Source organism: Vigna umbellata, chromosome 5 (genome assembly GCF_029865625.1).
Source record: "Vigna umbellata cultivar VRB3 chromosome 5, Vumbellata_1.0, whole genome shotgun sequence".
NCBI lineage: Eukaryota > Viridiplantae > Streptophyta > Magnoliopsida > Fabales > Fabaceae > Vigna > Vigna umbellata.
In genome coordinates, this window is record NC_142169.1 from 21,299,920 (window position 1) to 21,323,209 (window position 23,290).

The following is a 23,290-nucleotide window of genomic DNA, read 5'->3' on the forward strand; positions in this document are numbered from 1 at the left end:
TGCATTTCCAATTTCCTCACTTATTTTAGAAACCATTCGGTATTCACGCTTTGTTAATTCATTTCACTGTTTTCAATTATGTTTGGTTGTATTTAATTTCCAGTCTTAATTTACATCATTTTCGAATCACAAAAACACTTTCAAAACCCCCCACTTCGTGTTTGGCCTAAGTCTCGAATCACATTTAGTCCTTGAGAGACGACCTAGGAGTCACTTCCTAGTCTATACTGCATTCTTTTATGCACAACTTTTGTTGGAAGGTGCGACCCTCTCATCATGTGCCTTTTAAAATTTCTTCTCAATTTAACTTACTAAGCAAATAATAACGATAAATAAAAAGAGTAAGGTTGAGAAAAATTTGTACAGATGATTTTATCGTGGTTCAGATCTTACCAATCCTACATTCAGTCGCTTATCTCAAATCAAAGATAAACAGATCATTACTCACAAAACAATTACAAATTACAAATTACAATCACAAAGAAACAATTTGTAAAAGTTTAGAAACCACCTCTCTTGTTATCCCAAGAGATGAAAGTCACTTCCCCTGCAACCCACAAGGGATGAACACCTCCTCTGAATCTTCAAAAAGGATGAACACCTCCTCCAAATGCTTCACGAAGGATGATAGGCTTTTAACTCAGCAACAACAACACTCAATCACATTCCCTGTGAAAGTTCTCGCTCTATGCCAACACGCCAAGCTCTCAAAGCCACAACACAAGGGTTCAGCAAACCCTAGAATACTTATCATCGCACACTATAGATAAGATTTTTTGAAATACACTTATTTCATATTTTGTATTTCATATTTTTGAATGAGAGCCCAATCTAATTTATAGAGATCTCATTCAAGGATACCTCCAAAAATTCGTTGTCAACTAATTAACGTGTGATAACCAATTATCCAATTATGGTAATTAATTATGCATTTAATGAATGCACAACGGTAAAAACTTGTTTAAAAATTCTCATAATTGCTCATTATAATCAATTATGGCAAGTCATAATTGATTACTAATAATCGATTATTATAAATTGATAATCAATTATCTTGAGTATAAAATGAGGTTTTCTGATTCAAAAAACATTTTAATGCAACCTAAGGCAAACAATAAATAGAATCAAAGATACACCACATCCTATACATAAATCTACTAAATTACAAAAGCTTTAATATAAAAACAAGTCTTCATGAAGATCTTTCTACAATAAACTTGAGACTTGACTTTGAGACATCATAAAAATTTCTGTTCTTCAGCTTTACGCTAACAATGGACATAAGAGACGAGAAAGTGTGGTTCAACGTGTTGGAAGCTGGGAAGCACCCGATTGAAGATTATTTTTCTTTTATATTGACTTATTAAGTGATGTTGTAAACAATTTTTCTTTTGGGTTCTTAGACGTTTTTTCAACTTTTTCTCCATCTTGGGACTCTTCTTTTTCAAAAATATCATTCATAACTTTGGACGACGAAGAAAATTATAAAGCACGTGATATTGAGGACGCGATGTCAATAAATGATACCTTTGTGGCATCCGAATGTGATTTTAGGGTGCTGAGACAACCTTAGGCAGTAAAATATTGTCATTTATGGTACTGCCACCCACTTTGGAGTTGAAACCCTTACCATCTCATTTGAAATATGCTTATCTTGAGAAGGGAAAGAAACTCCCTAATATTATATTTTGCTTACTTATGAGCAGGAAGAACAATTGTTGCAAATTATTAGAGAACATAAGAAAGCAATAGGCTGGACTTTGGCATATATATTCCTGGTACTAGCCCTACTTTTTTCATGCACAAGATACTTTAGGAAGAGGATGCTAAACCGGTAACACAACCTCAAAGAAGACTGATGGAGATTGTCCAAAAATAGGACACCAAGTTGCTACAAGTAGGTATTATACACCCCATTTCTGATAGCACTTAGGTGAGCCCTATACATGTGGTTCTCAAGAAATATGGAATCACAATGATTAAGAACAAGAGGACAAGTTGACTCCTATTTAGGACAACAGTGAGTCACATAACTTAGTAGTTGACCATGAAGGAGGTAAGTACTCTCATACTTTTTCTTTGCATTCTATATATAAGACATACATTGAGGACAATGCATAGTTTAAGTGTGGGGGTATAGGAAAACAATTTACTTTGTTCCCTATTTTGTTTTTTTTAATAAATATGTGCAATGAATTTGAGAGTTTGAATCAGTAACTGGGATGATCATGAATTCAAGAGAAAAAAAAATGAGTCATGCTGACATGATTTGCTGATTGAGTTGATTTGAAAATTTCTTCATTAGATCTTTTGTGGAAAAAATGTGAACCATGTCAGTTTTCAGCCAAATGTTAAGGATGAGTTACCATGTGTCATACCTATTTTTCTTGAGTGATTTGTCCATGCTTTGATTATACTTTAATATTTAGCTTGATTCTTTGTTTTGCGACTAAAGTGAATAAGCATGATCTGATATGATTGAGACATTTCTTGTTTTAGCTACTTGGCCAAATAAATTTGTCCTAACATTAATCCATTGGAAATCCCTTTGGGTCTTAAGTCTATTTTTCTTGTTTTCAGTCATTGTCGAATGAGAAAAGAAGAAAAACCATATGTTTCTTATCTTAGTAAAGAAGAAGGAGTAATGGATTGTGTTAAAAGCAAGTGATAAATAAGTGTGTGGGTGAGTACCTCACCCACAAAATAATAAAAGTGGTAAAAAGGAAGATGAGAAGTCATAGTTTTGAAGAAAAAAAAGAAAGAAAGACAAAAGAACAGAAAAATCCTTCTTAAAAAGAGCAACAAGTAATAAAATTGTTTTAGAAATCAAGTGTCATTACTCTTTCTATATCAATTTCAAAAATTCAGAAATTCCAAAAGAAATTCCCTTCTTTGCCTTGACCTCAATATAACCTTTAAAAACCCTTCATGATCAATAATTGCATGTTTTCTGAGGTATATGAATGTTAGAGTCTTGCTAAATATCAAATGTGTCTACATACATGAGTATTTTGAGAGTAAACACAAGCCAAAAACACTTGAGAGAGTTTGGGACAAATAGATACATTTTGACTTGAGTGATATCTTTCATAATTGATTTTATTGTGAATTCAAAGGGTCACCTCATGTGTGAAGAATAGAGTGATTTCATTTGCATGTCCATGACAAGTTGATTTCTAGATGATTAATATGTATCTGGTATTATTCATTCTTTTGATCCAAATGCAAATATGGAATAAAATGACCCAGAACAAAGCCTTGAAACTAGTCAATTTGACAACCATTACAAACCCTTATTTTCTAGCTTGGGTTGCTCTCTATATCTATTCAATTGGTTTATATGATATTCTATACATTAAGAATACTTTAGAAATAGGATTTTAGACTAAAATGGATACCCTACACCAACTTGCCTACTCTAACCTACCTAAACTCACTTCCACTTTTTCTCATGCAAAATTTAACATCCTAAAGGTCCAAACAAGTCAAAAAAGATCTAAGAACAGACCCCAAACTCTCTACTTTAGGCCATACCTAGTGCATTAGAACCTTACTAGCCAAAACCTCTAAAATTGAACTCAAAACCTTCCAAAATCCCTCTATTGACTCGTACCTATTTCCCTATTAGATTTATATTACCTCAAGGTACCAACAAGTCCCAACTGATCATACAACATGTAGTAGGTTACAAATTCTCTCCTTAGACTTTTACTTCTAAAACTCACCTATCAAAACCTTCATTTCTGACCAAAAATGACTTATAACTCAACCTAATCCACTTCTTCTCAACATTATAACAAATTTGATACAAGTAATAAACTTCACAACAACAACATTCATGACAATAATCAAGTCCATAAACATAGTTCAACCAAGTACATTCATCCAAACATACTTAATAATAAAACAATTATTTCAAGAACAATCAACATACATTAATCTCACATACTACTAAATATCATTCCATACTTCATAATTCAAATTAAAAGAAAAACATTAGTTTCCCTTACCTTATCAGAAATGCTACCACAACTCTATACAATGTACTACCCTTGCCCAACTCAAGAAACTCTAGAAACACCTACAAACCACATAATAGTGATCAAAGTAAGTCCTTAGAACCACTGATCGACAAAGAGCTGAAAAAAAGGGAGAGAACAAGATATGCAAGAAACTCTAGTTACATATGTCTTAAACTAAGAATTAATGAAAAAAGAGTAGAAATTTACTTGCTCTATCAAGAAAACTGATGGGTAAAGAATGGAGAGTATAGTGTTATTATCTCCTAGACACCTCCTGATCGTTAAACAGATAAGTCAGGAGTCAGAAATCTTAAAAAAAAAGAATATGGAATTTAGAGAAAAAATTCTAAAATATTGATGAGTGTTTAGACGAGTTTATAAAATTTTATTTATATTATTAAATTATTTTAACATTAAAATATTCAATTTTATTATTTAAAAACACCTATTAATTCTAATACTTTATTTTTTAATTCTTACATCAACTTGTATTTTCATAAAAACAAACCAACAATCGTAAGTGAAGAAATAAAATCATACATACTAAAATAATTTAAGAACTCATGTTTTCTTTATCATTCGAATATAAATTAATTAGTGTTTTTAATCTTGTATAAAAGAAAAGAAAATCCAAATTAAGTCTATGGAGATGCTTAAATGGCTGAAAACACATTTTTTTTTCAGGAGATGGTACTTTGACACACAAAAAAAATATTACTCCCATTTAAGACTAACTTTCATTATCTTTTTTTTTTCTCTCTTTTTCTTTGGAAATACAGAAAGATTATTTTTATTAGATAATTTTATCCTGGTAAAAGATTGTCAAATGTTAGTAATATATATCAAATAATTATTTCTTTAACTATGAACTTTCTTACAAGTTAATTGTACCGGGGACAAATTTGTGTTGACAATTATGGGGCTAGCCGCCTGGCTACACATACCTCTATATTTCTTTTTTCTTTTTGTTCTTATTTTAATTTTACCATCTTTAACATGTATAATAAATTTATCCGACCGTAATTGTTTTATTTAGTATGATTCACTTTCTGAAAATATATTTAAGTGTTATTTATGTCATTTTTTACCAACTATTTATTTTCCTTTATAGTTTTCAGTGCGAAAATAATGATATTTTTTCATTCTATACAAATATTTATTTCTCTTTTAAGATATTTTCTTCCAAGGATGACTGCAACGTCTAAAAAACAAAATATCTCAGTATTTATTTCTACTTTTAGTAGTCTTATTTTTCTCGTGTGCGACCGTTGAATTTCTTTTTGTTTCCCATGTATCATTCTCAGAGGAAATTTTGCTCAGGAGAGTTTCAAACTAACTTCTTTCTTAAGAAAATGAGAATAATTTTAGTGGAGATCTTGAAAGAGATATGCACTTTCACAGAAATTTCTTCCTCCACGAGTTCATTGCTGTATGACCAGTCAACTTTATGCAGAAGAATCTAGATCGAAATTGCTTTTCTCTATTATTCATCACTCAATGGAAGCAGTGACATCATGATTTTATATATCTTATCTTTATATACAAACACACACGCAAACACTATTTATTCAGAAAGAGATTAGAAAGCTAAGAAAGAGAAATGGCAGATCTATTTTTGAAGCAGGCAAAAGAATATGCAGATGCAAGACCAAGTTACCCTCCACAGCTCTTCCAATTCATTGCTTCAAAGACTCCCTCTCACAACCTTGTTTGGGATGTTGGTACTGGAAGTGGCCAGGCTGCAAAATCTGTATATATATTCACTTTCTGCATGAATTGTTCACTTTTCTCTATAATTGTTTTTCGTTTTGACCTTAGTTTGTGTTTTCAGTTAGCTGCGATATACGAGAATGTGATAGCCACTGATGCTAGTGCCAAGCAACTTGAATTTGCAGCCAAGATTTCCAATGTGCGATACCAGCACACTCCTTCAACCATGTCAATGGCTGAGCTTGAAAAACTGGTGGCATCTGAGGGAACCGTGGACCTTGTGACCATAGCCCAATCCCTGCACTGGTTTGACTTGGCAACCTTCTACCAACAAGTGAAATGGGTCCTGAAGAAGCCTAATGGAGTGATTGCTGCATGGTGCTACTATTTGCCTAGAGTTTCTGATGAAACAGACACTGTTCTTGATGAATTCTATTCCAGTGAAGTAGGCCCTTATTGGGACCCTGCACGTAAATTGGTTGATAAGCTTTATGGAAGCATTGATTTTCCATTTGAAGCTGTGGAGGGTGCTGATCACACAGGACCCTTTGAGTTCGTGACAGAGACTTTGATGGATTTGGATGATTTCTTGACTTACATAAAATCATGGTCAGCGTATCAGACGGCTAAGGAGAAAGGAGTGGAGCTTCTTCCGGAAAATGTAGTTCAAAAGTTCAAGCTTGCTTGGGGAGAAGATGGTAAAAAAGTAGCCAGGTTTCCGATTTATTTGAGGATGGGAAAAGTTGGGGATGCCTAGAAATATGCATACCGTTACTTCGGGTTGGAAGATGATCGTACTTGTTTGGTAAAATAAAATAATTTAATAATTAATTATTTTCCTTAGTATAAATTTTTATGTAGAATTTGTTTCTATTACGTAGACACATATTCAACAGAGTATTTTTAGATTCTGTTTTTTTTTAACAATTTCTTACTGTTTTGTTTACTTTAAAATATATTTCAATATTTTTAAATATAAACGTTAATAGTTAACAATAACCTTGTATCATAATTGAATTAAAAAAAAACTATAATAATTTTTTATAATTTATAATTATTTAGTCACAAATTCCCGGCCCATGTGTAGTGTTTTAATTAATTAATTTATTTAATCATACAGTTTTTTTAGAGCAATACTTTTCTAATTCAAAGTAAAGTTTAACTCATCTAATTTGCACATTAAAATTTAATGTAAGATTTGACACTAATTGTTAAAATATTTAATTAAAATAACCCAAAAAATTATTTAGACACTACTTAATACTTGTCGTTCCTTACCGCACTGAAATTAATTCAAAATTTAAAAATATTTTGTGATCAATTATCTAATATTAATCCCCTCTTGAACGTACTCCAAAAATTTATAAGACTTTTTTTCACTTAATCATCATTTAAATTTTAAATCAGACAAGCGTATTTGAACATTATTCAATGTGTAAACGCAATATATAATAAAAATATATTTGTCATTTTGTAAGGTTTGTTTGTACTAAAAAGATAGTTCGAAATTCCAAAAATCCCAAACCTATAAATACCATTGGGTATTCAGTTACCGTTTCTGTGGTGTGGACGCCAAAATGGGAAGCCTACTCGAGTCCATCGGAAATTTCTTCACCGGCGGCGAACAGATCCCGTGGTGCGACCGTGACGTCATTGCTGTAATCTACCTTCATTTCGATTTCCTTTCTTCCAACATTCCCTTCTCTTCTTTATGTTTTCAGTTCTTGGTTTCTTCATTTTAAAACCCTAGTTTTACAACCAGAAATTCGAATGTGTAAGGATTGATGATTTTTCTAGACGATAATTGGTTTCATTTCAGTGTGTGTTAATTCGTGGCTGATTTGTTTTGAATGAATATCTTATCGGATGGGTCGAATATATGTTTTTTCAGAGACATTTCGTTGAATTGATCTTGGATCTTTATTTTTTTTTCTTTTTTCTGAAGTGCTTAACCTTTGGTAATTAGATTTTAAAAGGATTTAAATTGAGTAGAAATGGAGGAAATTTTATTGATTATTCTCCGGTTAATCAATTATGGCGGTGGTGATTGCCGTGGGGATTATGAATACACTGTTTGACTTGGCCCTGTAGGTTGTGGTGAATTGGCTTGGATTTGGTGTAGGAGTGTAGCCTCTGGTGTTATTTGCTTTCCTATTCTCAGTATTGACTATTTACATGTTTTGAAGGGCTGTGAGAGAGAAGTTGCAGAGGCTGCTCGTGGTGACTCTGAGGAGCGGAAGAATGAGAGTATAATGAGGTTGTCGTGGGCTCTTGTTCATTCAAGGCAAAAGGAAGATGTTCAGCGCGGGATAGCCATGCTTGAAAGTACTGTAGATTACAGAATTATACCTTGATCTGCTTTTAAAATGGTTTTAAGTGGTTAATACTTTTTACTTATTCTTTGGCACTAACCATTTATAAACTTGTGATAGAAGTTATATTTTCTGTTTTTTCGATGCTTCCAAAATCAGTTGCATGTTTTCAGTTTATATTCTGAAGGCTCTGTAAAGTGCAGCAGTTTAAAAGACATCTTATTACTTTCTGTTTTTCACTGGTTGAGCTTAATCATCTTATCTGAGTGCCCCATCTCCTTTATCCCTGGATTTCATGAGTCATGACATCTCAAAACTGTAGTGCATTATTAATTTAAAAGTCTTGGTTATTAGCTCCGATTCCTCAGCTCATTATGGCAAAATTAATGAAAGGTCACTCGGCATAAAGCAACCCAATTGTTAGTTATGTGGTTATTTTACCAGCCTGATGGATAATTCAAAATAAGCCAAAATATCAAATGCAAGGCTTTTTTTGAATGGTCTCCAGAATCTCTCTGGTGTTGGCACTGGGGTCGTTGTGGCGTTGTGGCTTTCTATAGTTATTGTGCAAACTTTAATGTAATATGGTGAACTTCATAAACTATCATTTTCAAGGCAGCTTTTTAACCAAGGCCTTTAAGATATCTCAATTTTCCCATAGCCATTTATGTTCACTCCAAATAAAATCACTGGAAAAGTCGTTGTGGTTTCTTTATTAAAGGACTATGTATTTGGCCTTTTAATTTGCCATTTCTTTTTAATGAAAAAGGATAGCCTTGACCTGCTAATGCTGCTGTGTTCTGGCAATTGCCACCATGGCCACAACCTATTCTACTTTTTCTATTGCTTTTCTAATATATTATTCAGATGTTTGATATTAAAATATTCTGAGCCTGACCTTTATATCCATGGATAAGCTTTTACATCTTTAATTATGATTTGCAGCTTCTTTGGGCAATGATAAAAGTCCTTTGCATCAAAGAGAGAAGTTATATCTTCTGGCTGTTGGTTACTATAGAAGTAATGACTATGGAAGGAGCAGGCAGCTTGTGGAGCAATGCTTGCAGGTTTATGTTTCTCACTTGTAGTCAGTAGTCAGAATCTGATCATCGTACTTTGCCACTTCTGGATTGCCATTTCGTATAATGCCTCATTTTATGGATAGTGGAGAGAATTTGTCAGTTATTTTTTATAATACCATCTACAAGTGATAGATGTTAACTCTGTTCGTTGCATATAATGGATCATTCTGTTGGTCTGGGGGAATCCTAGGAATGTCAATACCCATTGTCTATGCTGGGAGTTTTTTTTTTTTTTTTTTTAAAAAAAAACTATAGCTGAATTTCATTTCATTTAGCTGATATTTATGGTGTGTTTGGATTTCAGTTGGAACACTCATACCAACTTTCAGTTTCTATTGAAACCACCAACATATGTGACACTTTTTTTTTTCAGATTCTGTTAGCAGCAAAATCCATCTCAAACTCTAGTTGAATTAAAAACTTCAATTAGTTTGTCTTTTCCAATTTGAGTTGAATTCAACTAAACTTAGTGTTATAATTGAAATTCTGACACATTTAATCTACCAATAACTTTCGTTTTAAAGTTTTCCATATATAGGTTGGCTCTTTTTTTTTTCTTGTTAATGTGTTATTTGCAAATCAATGGGTTATATGTCACACGCTGCATACATTTATGTAAAGTTGTCAATTTGGTCAACTTCACAAGGTTTGGCCTTGACCCACATGGGTCGGAGCCAAAAAATTTCCATAGGGCCAAAAAGCCCACATAAGATAAAGCATATAGGGCCAAAAGGCCCACACAAGATAAAGCATATAGGGCCAAAATTGCAACAAAAGCTCCTTGGGATAGGGCCAGGCCAACCCATGGGCTGTTTGTGCAAGATGGCCTTAGGTTAAGATAGACAAATTAGGACCAAGTCAAGTAGTCATTCAGGTTTGGTCCAAGTCAAGTTATGTCTACCTGAACTCAAGGTTGATAGAGTTCGAGCCGAGTCAGATACACTTCATTCTAAGTTTGATCTAAAGCTCAAGCTAGCACCAAATGAACGACTAGCTGAGTCAAGCCAGGTCGATGGCCGAGCAAAGTTGGTTGAGGTTGAAGGTTGAGATTGAATCAGAAGTCAAGTAAAGTTGGCTTTGGCTTAAGATCAACTTTCAACCTGGGACGTGCAGCCAGGCCAAAGGTTGATCCAAGCCTATTAGGCCAATGGTTGAGGCCAATCAATCGGGGTGAAGGTCGTGTCGAGTTGGCTTGAGTCGAAGATCGAGGTGAATCGATCTGGGCTAGCGGGGCAATGATCATGTCGAGCTAGTTAGAGATAAAGGTCGAGGTAAGTTGGTTCGGACGAAAGGTCAATTGAAGTTAGCCCATGTTGATAAATTAAGTCGAGTCAGCCGCATCAAAAGTTAAGCCTAGTTGGTCCTGTTAAATAATTGAGTTGAGTTAGCCCGAATTGATGTTCAAGCCTAGTCATCTAGGGTCAAGTGGCCAAGGTTGAAGGTTGATCTAAACTTCTCAGGGCTGAAGGTTGAGGCTAGTTAGCCTGGGCTTAAAGTCAAGCTAAGTGGGCTCGGGTTGAAGGTTGAGGTGAATTGACCAGGGTTGTCCGACCTAGGGTAATAGTCAAGGCGAGCAGATTCGGGTCAAAGGTCAAGGGGGTCAACCCGAGTAGAAGTTCGAGGTGAATCGACCTTAGCTGAAGGTCGACTTGCCTAAGTGAATTTTGACAAAAGTTGACTAGTTCCAACTGTTGACCTGAGTTGGCTTGGGCTGAAGGTTGACCTAAGTCAGCCTGGGTCGAAGGTCGACCAAATTTAGCCTAGACCAAAGGTTGCCCAAGTGGGCTTGAGCAAAGAATCAAGTCAAGTGACCCAAAGTGTAAGTTGATCCTTGTCGTTTAAGGCTAAAGGTTAAAGCGAGTCGGCCTAGGTCGAAGGTTGACTGAATTGGCTCGTAGAGAAGGGTAGAGTTGACTCATGTCAGGTTGAAGGCTTGACCTTTCGGCTTGGGCCGACCTGACTCTATCTTCAGCCTGAGCAAACTCAATTTGACCTTTGGCACGAATTGACTGAGCTCTACCTTCAAGCCGAGTTGAAGGTCTTATATTAAGGAGTTAATTAAATTCTTGTTGCACAGCCAAAACCCACTCTAAGAGGAGACTTTGGGTGCTAAGACCTTTTTAGGCTCCATATTTGGTGGACCAATAAAATGGGGGCTCGTTTAGGGGTAGGTTGGGTCTAGACGATAGACTATAGGTCAAATAGATACCTTTATTATATATTATTTCAGTATTCATCATTAGATTAAATTTTGATCCACTGTACATTATACTTTTGGTAAAAAATCGTAGTCTTTAAAACGATGTGGTAGTACTTTATTGAATATTGAAAGCTGGGAAAGTCTTTATATTTACAATAGGTAAAATTTAAGCTCCATCTAAAGTCTGATCCCCCTAAGGCATATTTGGAATTGATGGGTTTTTCGAAAGAATCACAGAGGAGATGTGAGTCCTGTTTATATAAGGGATTGACACTAATCCAATAAAATACCTTAAAACAATGAGTTTATGAATTTTCATTTTTATATGGTGATTAACTTTCTTATATTTCTACTCAGTGTGACATTTTGACTCACTTGGATTTCCGAACAAACTTGGACTTCTCAACAAGGATGCTATACATATATCAAGGATTATTCTCTTTCAGCTTTTCTTCTTTAATATCTCTTAATTTCATGGGGCACTCTTGTTCTTGCAGATTGCACCTGATTGGAGGCAGGCACTAGCCCTCAAGAAAATAGTTGAAGATCGAATTGCTAAAGGTAATGACTGACTTGTTTCTTTAGTTTTTACCCCGTCATTTTATCATTAACTAAGGAATTGCAAATGTTTGTTGTATCGATGCAGATGGTGTAATAGGAATTGGCATCACTGCAACTGCTCTGGGACTTATAGTTGGTGGCATTGCTACCGCATTGGCCCGGAGGAATTGAGAATTTTGAGGAAATAATCTCAACCGAAAATGATGTTTTTTTTATTTATTTACCTTTCTTCTGGAAACATGTTAAAAGTCAATGGGAAACAATCCTCCGTTGAGAAGTACTGCTTCTACTTTTTTGTTTGTCAAAGGGACTCTGTTCAAATTACTCTGTTCAAATTACCGGGTACCTAATTCCAAATTACTCTGTTCAAATTCTTGGGTACCTAATTCCAAATTACTCTGTTCAAATGAATTCTTTTTCTACAACTGGGAGGATTACACATGCCGTACATGGTAATAACTTTAAGCCACTGGATCTCTAATCATATATTAGTAGATTTACATCTTGTTTGGATTAAATGATGGAAAATGATGGAGTCCAAAAATAAGAGAAAGAGGTGAGAAATAAATGAAAACGAATGTTGATTTGGATCAACAAATGAAAAGAAATGACAAAAGATATTTTTATTGTAATGTTATTTTGTTTGAGTTTATACTATTTAGATGTTTATTTTTTCCGTTATGTGACTTTCATAGTTGGTTATGTAGTATCATAATCGGTTGTAACGTGTTTTATTGTGGAAAGAGATTAAAAATATTCAAAAATAATTAATCATACAGTTTATATGATAGATTTATATTACTTCTGCGCTTTCCTTGATGCACCCTGGATTTGAGGCATGCATTCTTTCGCATGAATGTGCACAAAATTTACAGTAAATAGAAAATTTTCTTTAAAATATTAGACAACCTATACTTCGTAAGACAATAGTAATATTAAAATAGATTTAAAGAAAAAAGCAACGTCACAATTAGTGAGAACACTTTTGAAGCTTAAATAACCAAATTTGGTAATACGTATATTGATTTGCCAACGAAGACAGGTTATTTATGATGCTTAATATTGTTTCTTTAATATGTAACATAAAATAATATCATCGTTCCTTGAGCAGACGATAAAAACGAAAAACATCATTATTGCCGCATATTCATTGTTAATATGAACATAGTGAACTCTTGTACTTTTTTATATATTTCTCCAACATACATACAGGCTCCTTCATGCACTTCCCTTTATTTCTTCCTGCACCCATAAAACTTTAAATCCCTATTTTACCCTTAAACTGAAAAATCTTAAAATTCAAAATCTTCACTCACCTGCGCCGCCGCACCTTCTTTTCACATTCTCTCCTCAATTTGCTTGTTTCTCATGTACACATTTTCTTTTATGAAACTTCATGAAGTTGAACAATACAAGCCTAGGAAGTACTGAATTATGAGTTAATGGACAAAACAAACGAATTTTAGCTTTGGAAGGTTGAGGTTGCTGCATTCTATTTACAGCTTTAGATTTCACCAATTAGTGCAAAACAAAGAAACAAAATCAAATATGATCTTACTGGAATTTTATGGACTCGCCAATCTATTGTTGCCATGATGATCACTTAGTCGTTCTGGTCTGGATTGTTCAAAGAGAAATATTCATTGAAGAAGGTTATGAGTGGTAAGCAAGTTTATAGTTCTCTAATATTTTTTCCTGTACAGGAGTTTCTTTCTCGTGTGAAACTTTCAATAATGGTATGGATGTTTCCTTTTGCTTGGGCCAGGTTGAGTTGGACGATTTGGCTCGATATGTCTGATTGCACTATATTGGGTTGCTGGTCTTGGGTAGCCTCGATCGGGCCTTGGAACCTAGAGGATCATGTTGGGTTGCTCTCACTGTCCTCAATCCCGTCCAACGAAACTCCCTTATCTCGACCTGGGTAGTTGTTGTGTCCTTAACCTCGTTGATTGTTTCCTTGTTGGATGAATCGAGATATAGCTTCTAAGCGAATCAAATCTTCAATGATATCCGACATTCCTCAATGTTGTGTCCTATTCTCTGATGGTAGGAACACATTTTAGTAGGGTCGTCCTTGGGAGAAGTTTGTTGGGGATCGGGGAGCTGGATAAGCTCTAAGTTGCACACTTCTCTAAGTATGGTATACCTACTCACATTCAGGGGAGTGCAATGTTCGTACCAGGTTGTAGTCTCTTGCTCTTCCTAGCCTGGGCGTTGGGCTTTTTTGCTCTCTTCAATTTGTTTTCTTCAATGGCCATGTACTTGGTCGCTCGTTCCCTGAGCTCGTCCAGACTTTTTAGGCTCTCCATATAGAGAGAATCTAGGAAGGGTCTAAGTTGTATACCATATACCAATGAGTGCATGACCACAATCGGGTTGAGATCTGAGATTATTATCTTCGTTTTGGTGAACCTATCCATGAATTATCGGAGCGTTTTGCTTTCACCTTGCTCCACTTTTTTTAGGATTGTCATTGTGGTGGAATCTTTTTGCGATTCATGAAACGGGCCATAAACAACATGCTTAATGTTTCAAAAGAGTCAATCGAGCACAGGGCTAGCGTATAGTACCAATCTCAAGCCAGTCCGACCAAGGCTGTTGGAAATAACCTATAGAAAACTCGTTCATGGTTAGTATGGATGTTAACTTTCATTTAGTAAGCCTTTAGATGTGTTGTCTGGTTGACTTTTCCGTCTTACTTTCGAATATTGATAATGATTCCCTTGGGGATCTAAGCACAGGCCACTTCACTCATGAAAGGATAGAAGTTTCTAACGTGGTCGGTCCTATTTTAAGAATCCTTGGTGTGTATCCGAGCAGCCCGGCGTTCTTGCCGACCTATCTTCCTGTTGGGGTGCCTTGTAGAATCCTAGGACAACACTGATTTCGCATTTTGTCTACGATATCTACATCTATTGGGCTCCCATTTAGAGTGAAAGGAGCAACTATGGGTTTCTTTCCTTCGATGTCAAGTTGAGCTGCTTCAGTTTCCTCAAGTCCGACATCGGTTGCGGTTGAAGTGACGAGATCGTCCATGAGTTCCTACTGCTCTATGATTACTGACCTTCTTCGGTCTCCATGAGCCTGGCATTGAGAAGAGTAGTCTTGGATCCTATGTGAACCTCGCCGAGTTGGCGGGCTACAGTCTCGACTTCCTTGTGAATCTTGTTGAACTAGTGGGTTATGGTTTTAGATTTCTTGCGAACCTCCTCGAGTTGGCAGGTTGTGCCTTGTCCGAGAATTGCAGGGGTCCTCTTAGTGGGGTTACGCTGAGGTCGATGAGATGACCTCTCATTCTTCAAGTCAATCTGCCTCTATTGAAGTTCTTCCAAGTCGATTTTTTGTTGAGCACGTAATGCCTCAAGCTCGGTCTCGTGCTGCCTGCGTTGTTCGTTATGCTGTTGTATATGCGTCTGTAGTTGTTGGTGGAGGGTCGCCACTTGGTTTACTTTCATCTCGTGGGAGATTTGGACAGACCTTGAAGTGGCGACCATAGGGAGGTGAGGGCTAGAGAAACGTTTTACCAGGGCCACATGGTCTTATTAGAATTTTGAGCGTGGATTTGTGGATAAATGGAAAGATCCTAATAGTAACTTTGAGAAAGATTATCTGACTCTCAAGTTGGTAAGAAAATTATTGATTTTTATGAGTACAGTGAGTATGAGTCCTTGAAGAATACTTATTTTATTTATAGAATCAACGCTGCCAATAACTTATGTATGGTATAAGATTGAAGGATAAGGGAACTTCGAAGAAGAAGAAAAAAGCTCTTTGGTTACTTAAAGAAACCTTGATTGAGTGTTTTGGAAGTATTTCCACATCTGAAAATACTTTATAATAGTTATTTCTGACTATAAAACAGATTTTATCCAAGGAGGTAAATAGAAGATAAGTAGATATGTGGTCTATATCTGTGTATATTGAATTGTTAATGTATAGATATTAGAATTAGTTCTGATTCAAACAAATAAAGGTATCCAATATAGATGAAATCAAATCTATAAAATTGGAGAAAAGGGTTTTTAATATTTAATTTAATATTTAATATAATAATATGTATTTAATGAATTCAAAAGTTCCCGCATAATTCTCATAATAGAAATGAAAAAAAAGCATTCTATTATAATCAGATTCAAATATAAAAAAAAGATGGGGATATGGCGAAATTGGTAGACGCTACGGACTTAATTGGATTGAGTTTTGGTATGGAAACTTACCAAGTAATAATTTTCAAATTCAGATAAACCTTGGAATTCACAATGGATACATGTGTTTTGAAAATGTATTTAATATTTTTAGAAATATTTATTTTAGAAATTATTTTATATTTCAAATGGGTGTTTTGGAATATTAATATAATTTCTGAAAAATCCGTTTTAGAAATTTCTTTCTCATGGGTTGTCTATTTCAAAATATCTTTGTCAAATTAAAAAAATATCTTTCAAAACATTCAATCCAAAAAAATATTAAAAATAAGATGTAAAGATTTTTATTATATTTTCAATGAGAGATAGTTTGAATAGTACCATTTCTATGGTGTAGGAAGAAAAACACAACATACAAAATAAAAAATCTCATTTTAAGTTAATTAACTAAATCTAGGCTTTCATTCATTTCTCGCTTTCACTTTTAATCATTTAGCCATGTGGGAGTTTCTCCTTACACCTCCAAGTTCATAGTTTTGTCCTTTAGTAAAAAATCATATAAAATAAAAAAAAAAAATAGGTAAGCGATAATACTACTTACCAAAATGTATTTATTGTGTTCTTTACACTTACTCAACCATGCATCCCCTCTTTACGCTTTTTTTTTTTCTAGTTTTTCTTTGTATATATCGAATTTTGAAATTCAGTTTTAAGAAATTCACTAAATTTCAAAATTTAATTTAAAATTTCATCAAATTTAGAAATCTTGTTAAAAAACTTACCGGATTTTGAAATCTAATTAAAAAATTTATTAGATTTCGAAACCCAATATATTTTGAAATCTAGTTTAGTAAATTGTTGGATTTTAAAATCCGATAAATCTCTTACATCCGATAATAACTTCTTCCAAATTTCGAAATCAAATGAACACTAATATAATACATTTATGTATTTTAATTCATGAATTATTTTTATCATTAATTTGAAAGTAAATAATTTATTATTAATATTTACTATTTATAAATTATTTTATATTTCAAATGGGATGTTTCATTCTAATAATAATTGATCTACTTTCAAATTAATAATATTTTTTTCATGGTACTGTGACACTCTGATAACATGTTTAATAATAATATAAAATTAGAGTTTATACTTTTACTAAATTTTATGTAATTTATGTTCAAGTTCTTTTGACTTATTTTAATTTCAAAAATTGAAACACTAATGGATACACACCGGATTTTTGAAATCCAGTCAAACTCTTAATTAGATTTTGAAAATGAAAAGCTTCATCCTATTGTTTCTTCCATCTAGACTATATTAAACATTTACAAACAAATATAACGAAACAAGAATAATTTATTGAGGAAGAGAGGAATAAGGCTAAATTTAGTGCAGGAGCAGAGTATATATGAACAAAGCAGCCGAAGGAGACAGGAGGTACCAATAGGTTTAGGTTAATAAAAAGTGAGTGATGGGATAATCATAGGAGAGAACAAAAAATTACCCTCGTCAGAAAGATAGTTTTTGCACTAAGAGAAAGTTTGGAAGTGCATGGAGAAACCTTGAAGGTGCATAAAGAAGCCCCTATGTAAGCATATAGAAACCTTGCCCATTAATAAATTAGTTTCACCACAGTTTATATTAATAGTTTTTAATTTATTTTCTCACGTCACTTTAACTAATTTAGGAAAATAAGCTAAAATGATAACCTTTTATTTTCTATTACTTTTGTTGTTGCTAATTTATTTAAGACATCTTTTTACCTCAGATAATTAAATGTCATTTTATTTTATAAGTTATCATCTAATTTCATCAAACACTTTCAATTTTATAAGTTACTTTACAAGATCAATGTGTTTTTGACTGAACTTGTACGTTTATAAGCATTTCACCTAGTTCATAAGGAGTTTTTAGTATAAGTAAATTTATTAGAGACAAAAAAAAAAGGCAGCTGAGACATATGTTCTTCATAAATAATACACAGCCAGCTGATGTGGATATATAAAGCTGCTAAGGCATGGTTAACAACAAAATAAATTGTAAGTATAGTGTGTTTATTTCTTAACTTAGAGGCCAGTCTGCAAGGTGTAGGATTGTTATAACCCATTTCTAGAGTTAGGATTTCTTTTTTCTAGTTTTTTCCTAAATATGTCCTTAAAACGGAGAATTGTTGTATAAGAGGGATCCTTTCAAATCTTTTTTAGATATTAATGAAAAATTCTTTAGTTTTTCTACATCTTCTACGATCTTCTATCAGAAGTTGTGAGTGAGTGAGTGGCATCGTGTGTGTAATGGAGTGAGGCATCTGTGTGCCCGAGTGTGTGGAGATCAGAAAGAGATTAACAAGGATACGGTCAACAAAGCATCATCCTAAAAGATGAGATCAGAAATGTCATTTGCAAACACCATTTCACAAAAATGTAAATAAATAAAATAAACGTTTGTGAATGAAGTTGCTCAATGCAGGTTGTTCTTCAAGAAGTTAAGAGAGAGAAATGTCATCACCAAATTTACAGAGTACAGATTCAGAGCGTTAGGATTGATCAACTTATGCAATCATAACCTTAAGCATGATACAACAGTTAAATACTACGAATTCAACCTGAAAAAATACAAAAGAGCACAAGAAACTATCACCACACACATCGATATGTGACATGCATCTGGGTGATTTCACCACTATAGGTAACTTTAACTACTTGGCCCCTCTCAAGTCCATAATATCGTGCAATTGCATCACTCTTTAGCATGCGGGGAAGCTGAAAACACAAAAACTTAATATAAGAGTGCTTGTCTTGGAATATGAAATTTTACATTCATGCAAAAGTTATACTATGATATGTTCTCGACTATTATTATCACGCAATTTCGTCAATCGGTAGCGCATGGAGAAGCTAAGAACTAGAAAACTTAACATTTATGTTCGACTATGAAAATAACACAGAATTTAAGATCCATAGAATATAATACAATTTGTATATGTTTTATAGAAGAATGAATACAAATATCAGTATTTCATATGGCTAAGCACATTTAATCATAACAAACATGTTTCCATCATTTCAAGAATAAAACTTATATACTATTTTCTGACCTTGGTTCATTAAATTCATTTTATTTCCTTTTATCATTTATTTTGGCAACGGACTTCTTCAGATCTTTTGATTCCATACGCAGAGGTCAGACACACATCGGCCCTGTCTAAAATGTTCTTGCTGTATCATGAACTTGCAGGGATATCTTAGATAAGTCCTTAAAGATTGAGCAGATCTTAGCACAACACCCTTTCTAAATGCAATGGAGTTTACAACTCAAGGTCATGCATTGGTTTTCACAATTACCGTGACAGAAAGTTTCCATGTTTATCTATATTTGTATTTACTAGAACATGATTAAGTACAACATTATAGCAGGCCACTACTTGAGAAACCACATCAAAGTAGCACATATCTAGGCATCAATTGAGTCAATTATCAAAGTGTAAAAGTTTAGTTACATATTTCAATGTGAAACCAATGTGATCTCCAACAGAAATTGGTTTCATTGGGTAATGTCAAAATGCAACTTCGTTTTATCTACACATGACTCAATCTAAACTGCACAAGTTCACTGAAGATGCACCATAGAAAAATTAATAACTTAAATAGAAGGGTCCATATCCAGGGCATAGACAATTCAGAAAGGCGAGGTTCGTGTCTGCGATAGGCTTTTTCAAATTGTATCAACTGACCTGCTTTTCTTCTATATTGAACTTCTTCAGGAGATTTTTCTTCTGCCTATCAGTCAGCACCTGATGCTTTGGCTTCAACACATGCTTTGTAATATTAACAAGCAAATCTGTGATCTGAACAGCAAGGAAAAAAGATTTACATGGGTTTTTGGGCAAGAAACGAAGTTTTTGTCAGCACAGATAAGAAAATCAGTCAATAAGTTTCATATTAGAGAAAAATGAAATAACAGAGACATCTTTCATGTTATAGGTATTATTCAAAAAATAACTTGGTTATAACAAGTGCAAGTGCTTGGTGGATCACAACTGAAGCAAATATGGGTACAAAGTGAAGCCATTCAGGATGAGATGCCATAGTTACTCAAAATTTGCAAGCATCACTAAACTCAATGTTGCCTCTAGCAAAAAATGGTATGCCAAAGGTAGACAAACTCCCAGTTTATGCGTGACAGAATATCAAATATACTTGAAGACTGAACAAACAGGGACTTCAGTACATATATATTCATGCTTGACACACATGTGTTAAATGATCATAACAGTTTAAATAGCACAGCTTTCTATCACATTAAGAAATTTTTAAATGGAGAAGATTGTCTCGCTACATCTGCCATGTAATGATTGGACCTCTCCTACTAATGAACTAAGAAATAGAATCCTGAAGTTTCCAAGCTTCTAATCTGCCTTCAATTAGCCAAGTACTTATAACCTGTTCTCCAACATACTAACCACTTTTAAAACAATTTCTGACTTCAAAGAGTACAAGGAATTACTTTCACTTTCTTCATCTTTCACTTCCACAAAGGAACAATTTCCTGCTGAACCTTATTCTTTACCACTTACATTGTACTGGCCATTTTTAAGTTGCATCTTCATGAAATTATAGACGTGTGCTCCAATACAGTATGAACATAGAAATGCATAAAACGGTGAGAGTGACAAAATTATGACAACATATGATGAAGTTAGTAAAAAATAATCACGTGAGCACAATTTTTAATTATGAGATAGAATCAATCATTTGAAAGTTAGCATCAGTAAATAAATACTATCATTTATCTATTTATTATAGTACACAGTATTTCCATTTATGTTCATGTAAAATTCATAAAAGTAAAAGAATGTAGTTGAGAGTGTTGAGCTTTCAGAGTGTCCTAGTTAGATTGATAGCAAAAGCATAGGTGAGTTATGATTTGAGAGAAAGCCATGGTTTCTGGTTAAGGAAAAAGCTCTTAGCTTTCAATAAATCAACATGCAGCGAGAAACTGATAGATATCAAGAGAAAGGAGTGAAAATGGGGAGAGAATCAGAGAAACCTCCTGCTGTGAAACCATTAACTGAATGAACTTACTGAAATGTGATGGTTCAGCCACACTTAACAGTTAGGACTTATGCACAAAACTCAATTTACTATCAACTTAACAGCTAGAAAGGCTTTTTTGAAAGAGGGTCACAACCAGAGTCTTGGCAGCAAAGTTAAGGTTTTAGGGGTGTTCACAATCCAATCCCAGCCACAAATTATAGTTGTGCTAAGGTGGCTGCAATTTAAAACCTTGTCCAAAACAGTTAAACTGATAGCTGAGCATAACTGAAGTGAATATTAGTATTATTCAAACACCACGAAACATCTGACATAGGTTTGTTCAACATGGTAATCACAACTATTTTAAGTGCACAGAGGTCAATAAAGAAAATCCGTGTCAACCAATCTTGCTAGAAATACAACATGCAGTTTTATATTATCCACCTAAAGATAGAACAAATAAATCGAAAACCAATCTGTAGAACATTTATGAAAGACATTTGAGATAGAATCACAAACCTGGAAAATTTCAACCTTGAAGGGAAAAAGATCAACGGCTTTCAAGGCCTGGCTAGTAACATGATTCTCCACTATCAATATAAGACCACCCAAAGTGTCTCTATTAACAATCTGCCCCGCAATGTTCCGAATGGCAGTAACTTTCACAGAACCTGGCCCGCAGAAAATGACTAAAATCTGCAATCATCAAGAAACTGATTTTACTACAAATGCAACTGCTCAGTCATTTTCAGGTGTTACCGATTCCGTCCCTAAACTTCGTTTTGACACAGATAAAAAGATAACTTGTTCTCTGTATACTCAAACATAATTTAAGAGTAGAAAAAAACACCAAGACAAACTCAATTTACAAAAAAAATTGGTAGGAAACATGTACTCACTTTCAGACTTAAACATCAAAACATAAATAACTTCATTAAATCAATAAGACCAACTTAACAAAATGAATTTAATCCAAAATCAATTTTGCTCCAAAAGTCCGGTCAGACAGGGTAAATCAAATGTGTCATGCAGATGAAAAAAAAAAGTGATCGAAAAGAAAGAACCCAGGAGATATGACCATTCAGTAAACATTAGTAGATTCTTTACACCTATAAAGTAGTAAAAAATACATTGCCAGTATATAAAAATTGATTTTTTCAGTAGATTTCAGGGGAAGACATTGAAATTGAGGGAGAAAGATAAGAGGGGGCGTGTTGGGTGGAGAAGAGATGAAGAAAAGGATACCCTTTTGGAAGGGTTGGTGGCGTGAGTGAGGGAGAGGCGGAGACGGTCAGGGTCAGGGGAATGACCATGCATGTGGCCGAATTGAGAGAGAGAAAGGTCGATTTCGCTGGAGGGAATGGAGTAGCCTCTGTCTCTGAGCATTTCCAAAGTGGTTCTGCGAGACAAGTAGTATCTGTGACTTTCAACGCTGACATCATCGATGAACTTGCTCAAACACCCTTTCACTTCTTCTTGTTCTTCTCCTTCTCCTCCCACTCTCGCCAATTCGAACCCGTACTCAGCTGCCATCTCTCTCTTACCGTGAATCAAAGTCACTTCTGTTCAAATTTTTCTTTTTAATTCACTGCTGATTGCGAGCATTAAATTAAAACAGACATATTCATTTTCATATTTCAATTTTTTGATGAATCTATTTATGAGATAATAAAAATATGAATTTATAAAAAAAAAAACTTATATCAGTACCAGTATAACTTTTAAATGTACAGAATACTGTTGAAAGCCCATATATTATGTATTCACTTTTATTTCATGTAAGAGAAGACCCAACACAATATCTTCTCTTAATAAATTGTCATAAATTGTTCAACCACAATTCAATATACAAAATTATTAAATTTTTTTGTCATATTGATGTGAAATTTTAGTATTTATATATTTTAAAAATATACATATTATAAATGCAATAATTCTGTCAATAAACTGTAATGGTTACAATAATAATAATAAGTAATATTATCATATTCCTTTTTTCAATATAATGTGATTTTGTCATAGATAAATTTATATAAGAAAAGTGAGAATGTCAATCCACTGAATTGAACAATTGATGAGAATAATTGTATAATTAATTAAATAAAAATGTTATAAGATTAATATGGAGGTAATATATATATATATATATATATATATATATATATATATATATATATATATATATTAGATACAATACTAGGATATCCAAAAATGAAAAG

General features: G+C 33.8%; 3 protein-coding genes across 3 annotated transcripts; 2 read left to right on the forward strand and 1 right to left on the reverse strand.

The window, feature by feature from the left end:
* Nucleotides 1-5,390: 5,390 nt before the first annotated feature.
* Nucleotides 5,391-6,659, forward strand: LOC124848356 (S-adenosyl-L-methionine-dependent methyltransferases superfamily protein). Its single transcript, XM_047326011.2, has 2 exons — nt 5,391-5,772; nt 5,854-6,659. Exons 1-2 carry the CDS (start codon nt 5,623-5,625, stop codon nt 6,487-6,489), a joined length of 786 nt encoding a protein of 261 aa, XP_047181967.1. The 5' UTR covers nt 5,391-5,622; the 3' UTR covers nt 6,490-6,659.
* A 579-nt stretch (nt 6,660-7,238) lies between these two features.
* On the forward strand, nt 7,239-12,298 carry BIGYIN (Tetratricopeptide repeat (TPR)-like superfamily protein). Its single transcript, XM_047326009.2, has 5 exons — nt 7,239-7,390; nt 7,919-8,057; nt 8,990-9,111; nt 11,824-11,887; nt 11,973-12,298. The coding sequence occupies exons 1-5, from the start codon at nt 7,310-7,312 to the stop codon at nt 12,056-12,058; spliced, it is 492 nt and encodes a 163-aa protein (XP_047181965.2). The 5' UTR covers nt 7,239-7,309; the 3' UTR covers nt 12,059-12,298.
* A 6,148-nt stretch (nt 12,299-18,446) lies between these two features.
* On the reverse strand, nt 18,447-22,687 carry LOC124848357 (DNA-directed RNA polymerase V subunit 5A-like). The gene is made up of 4 exons (XM_047326012.2): nt 22,317-22,687; nt 21,591-21,767; nt 19,769-19,882; nt 18,447-18,797 (listed from the first exon to the last, which is right to left on the reverse strand). Exons 1-4 carry the CDS (start codon nt 22,602-22,604, stop codon nt 18,672-18,674), a joined length of 705 nt encoding a protein of 234 aa, XP_047181968.1. The 5' UTR covers nt 22,605-22,687; the 3' UTR covers nt 18,447-18,671.
* Between the last annotated feature and the right edge of the window lie 603 nt (nt 22,688-23,290).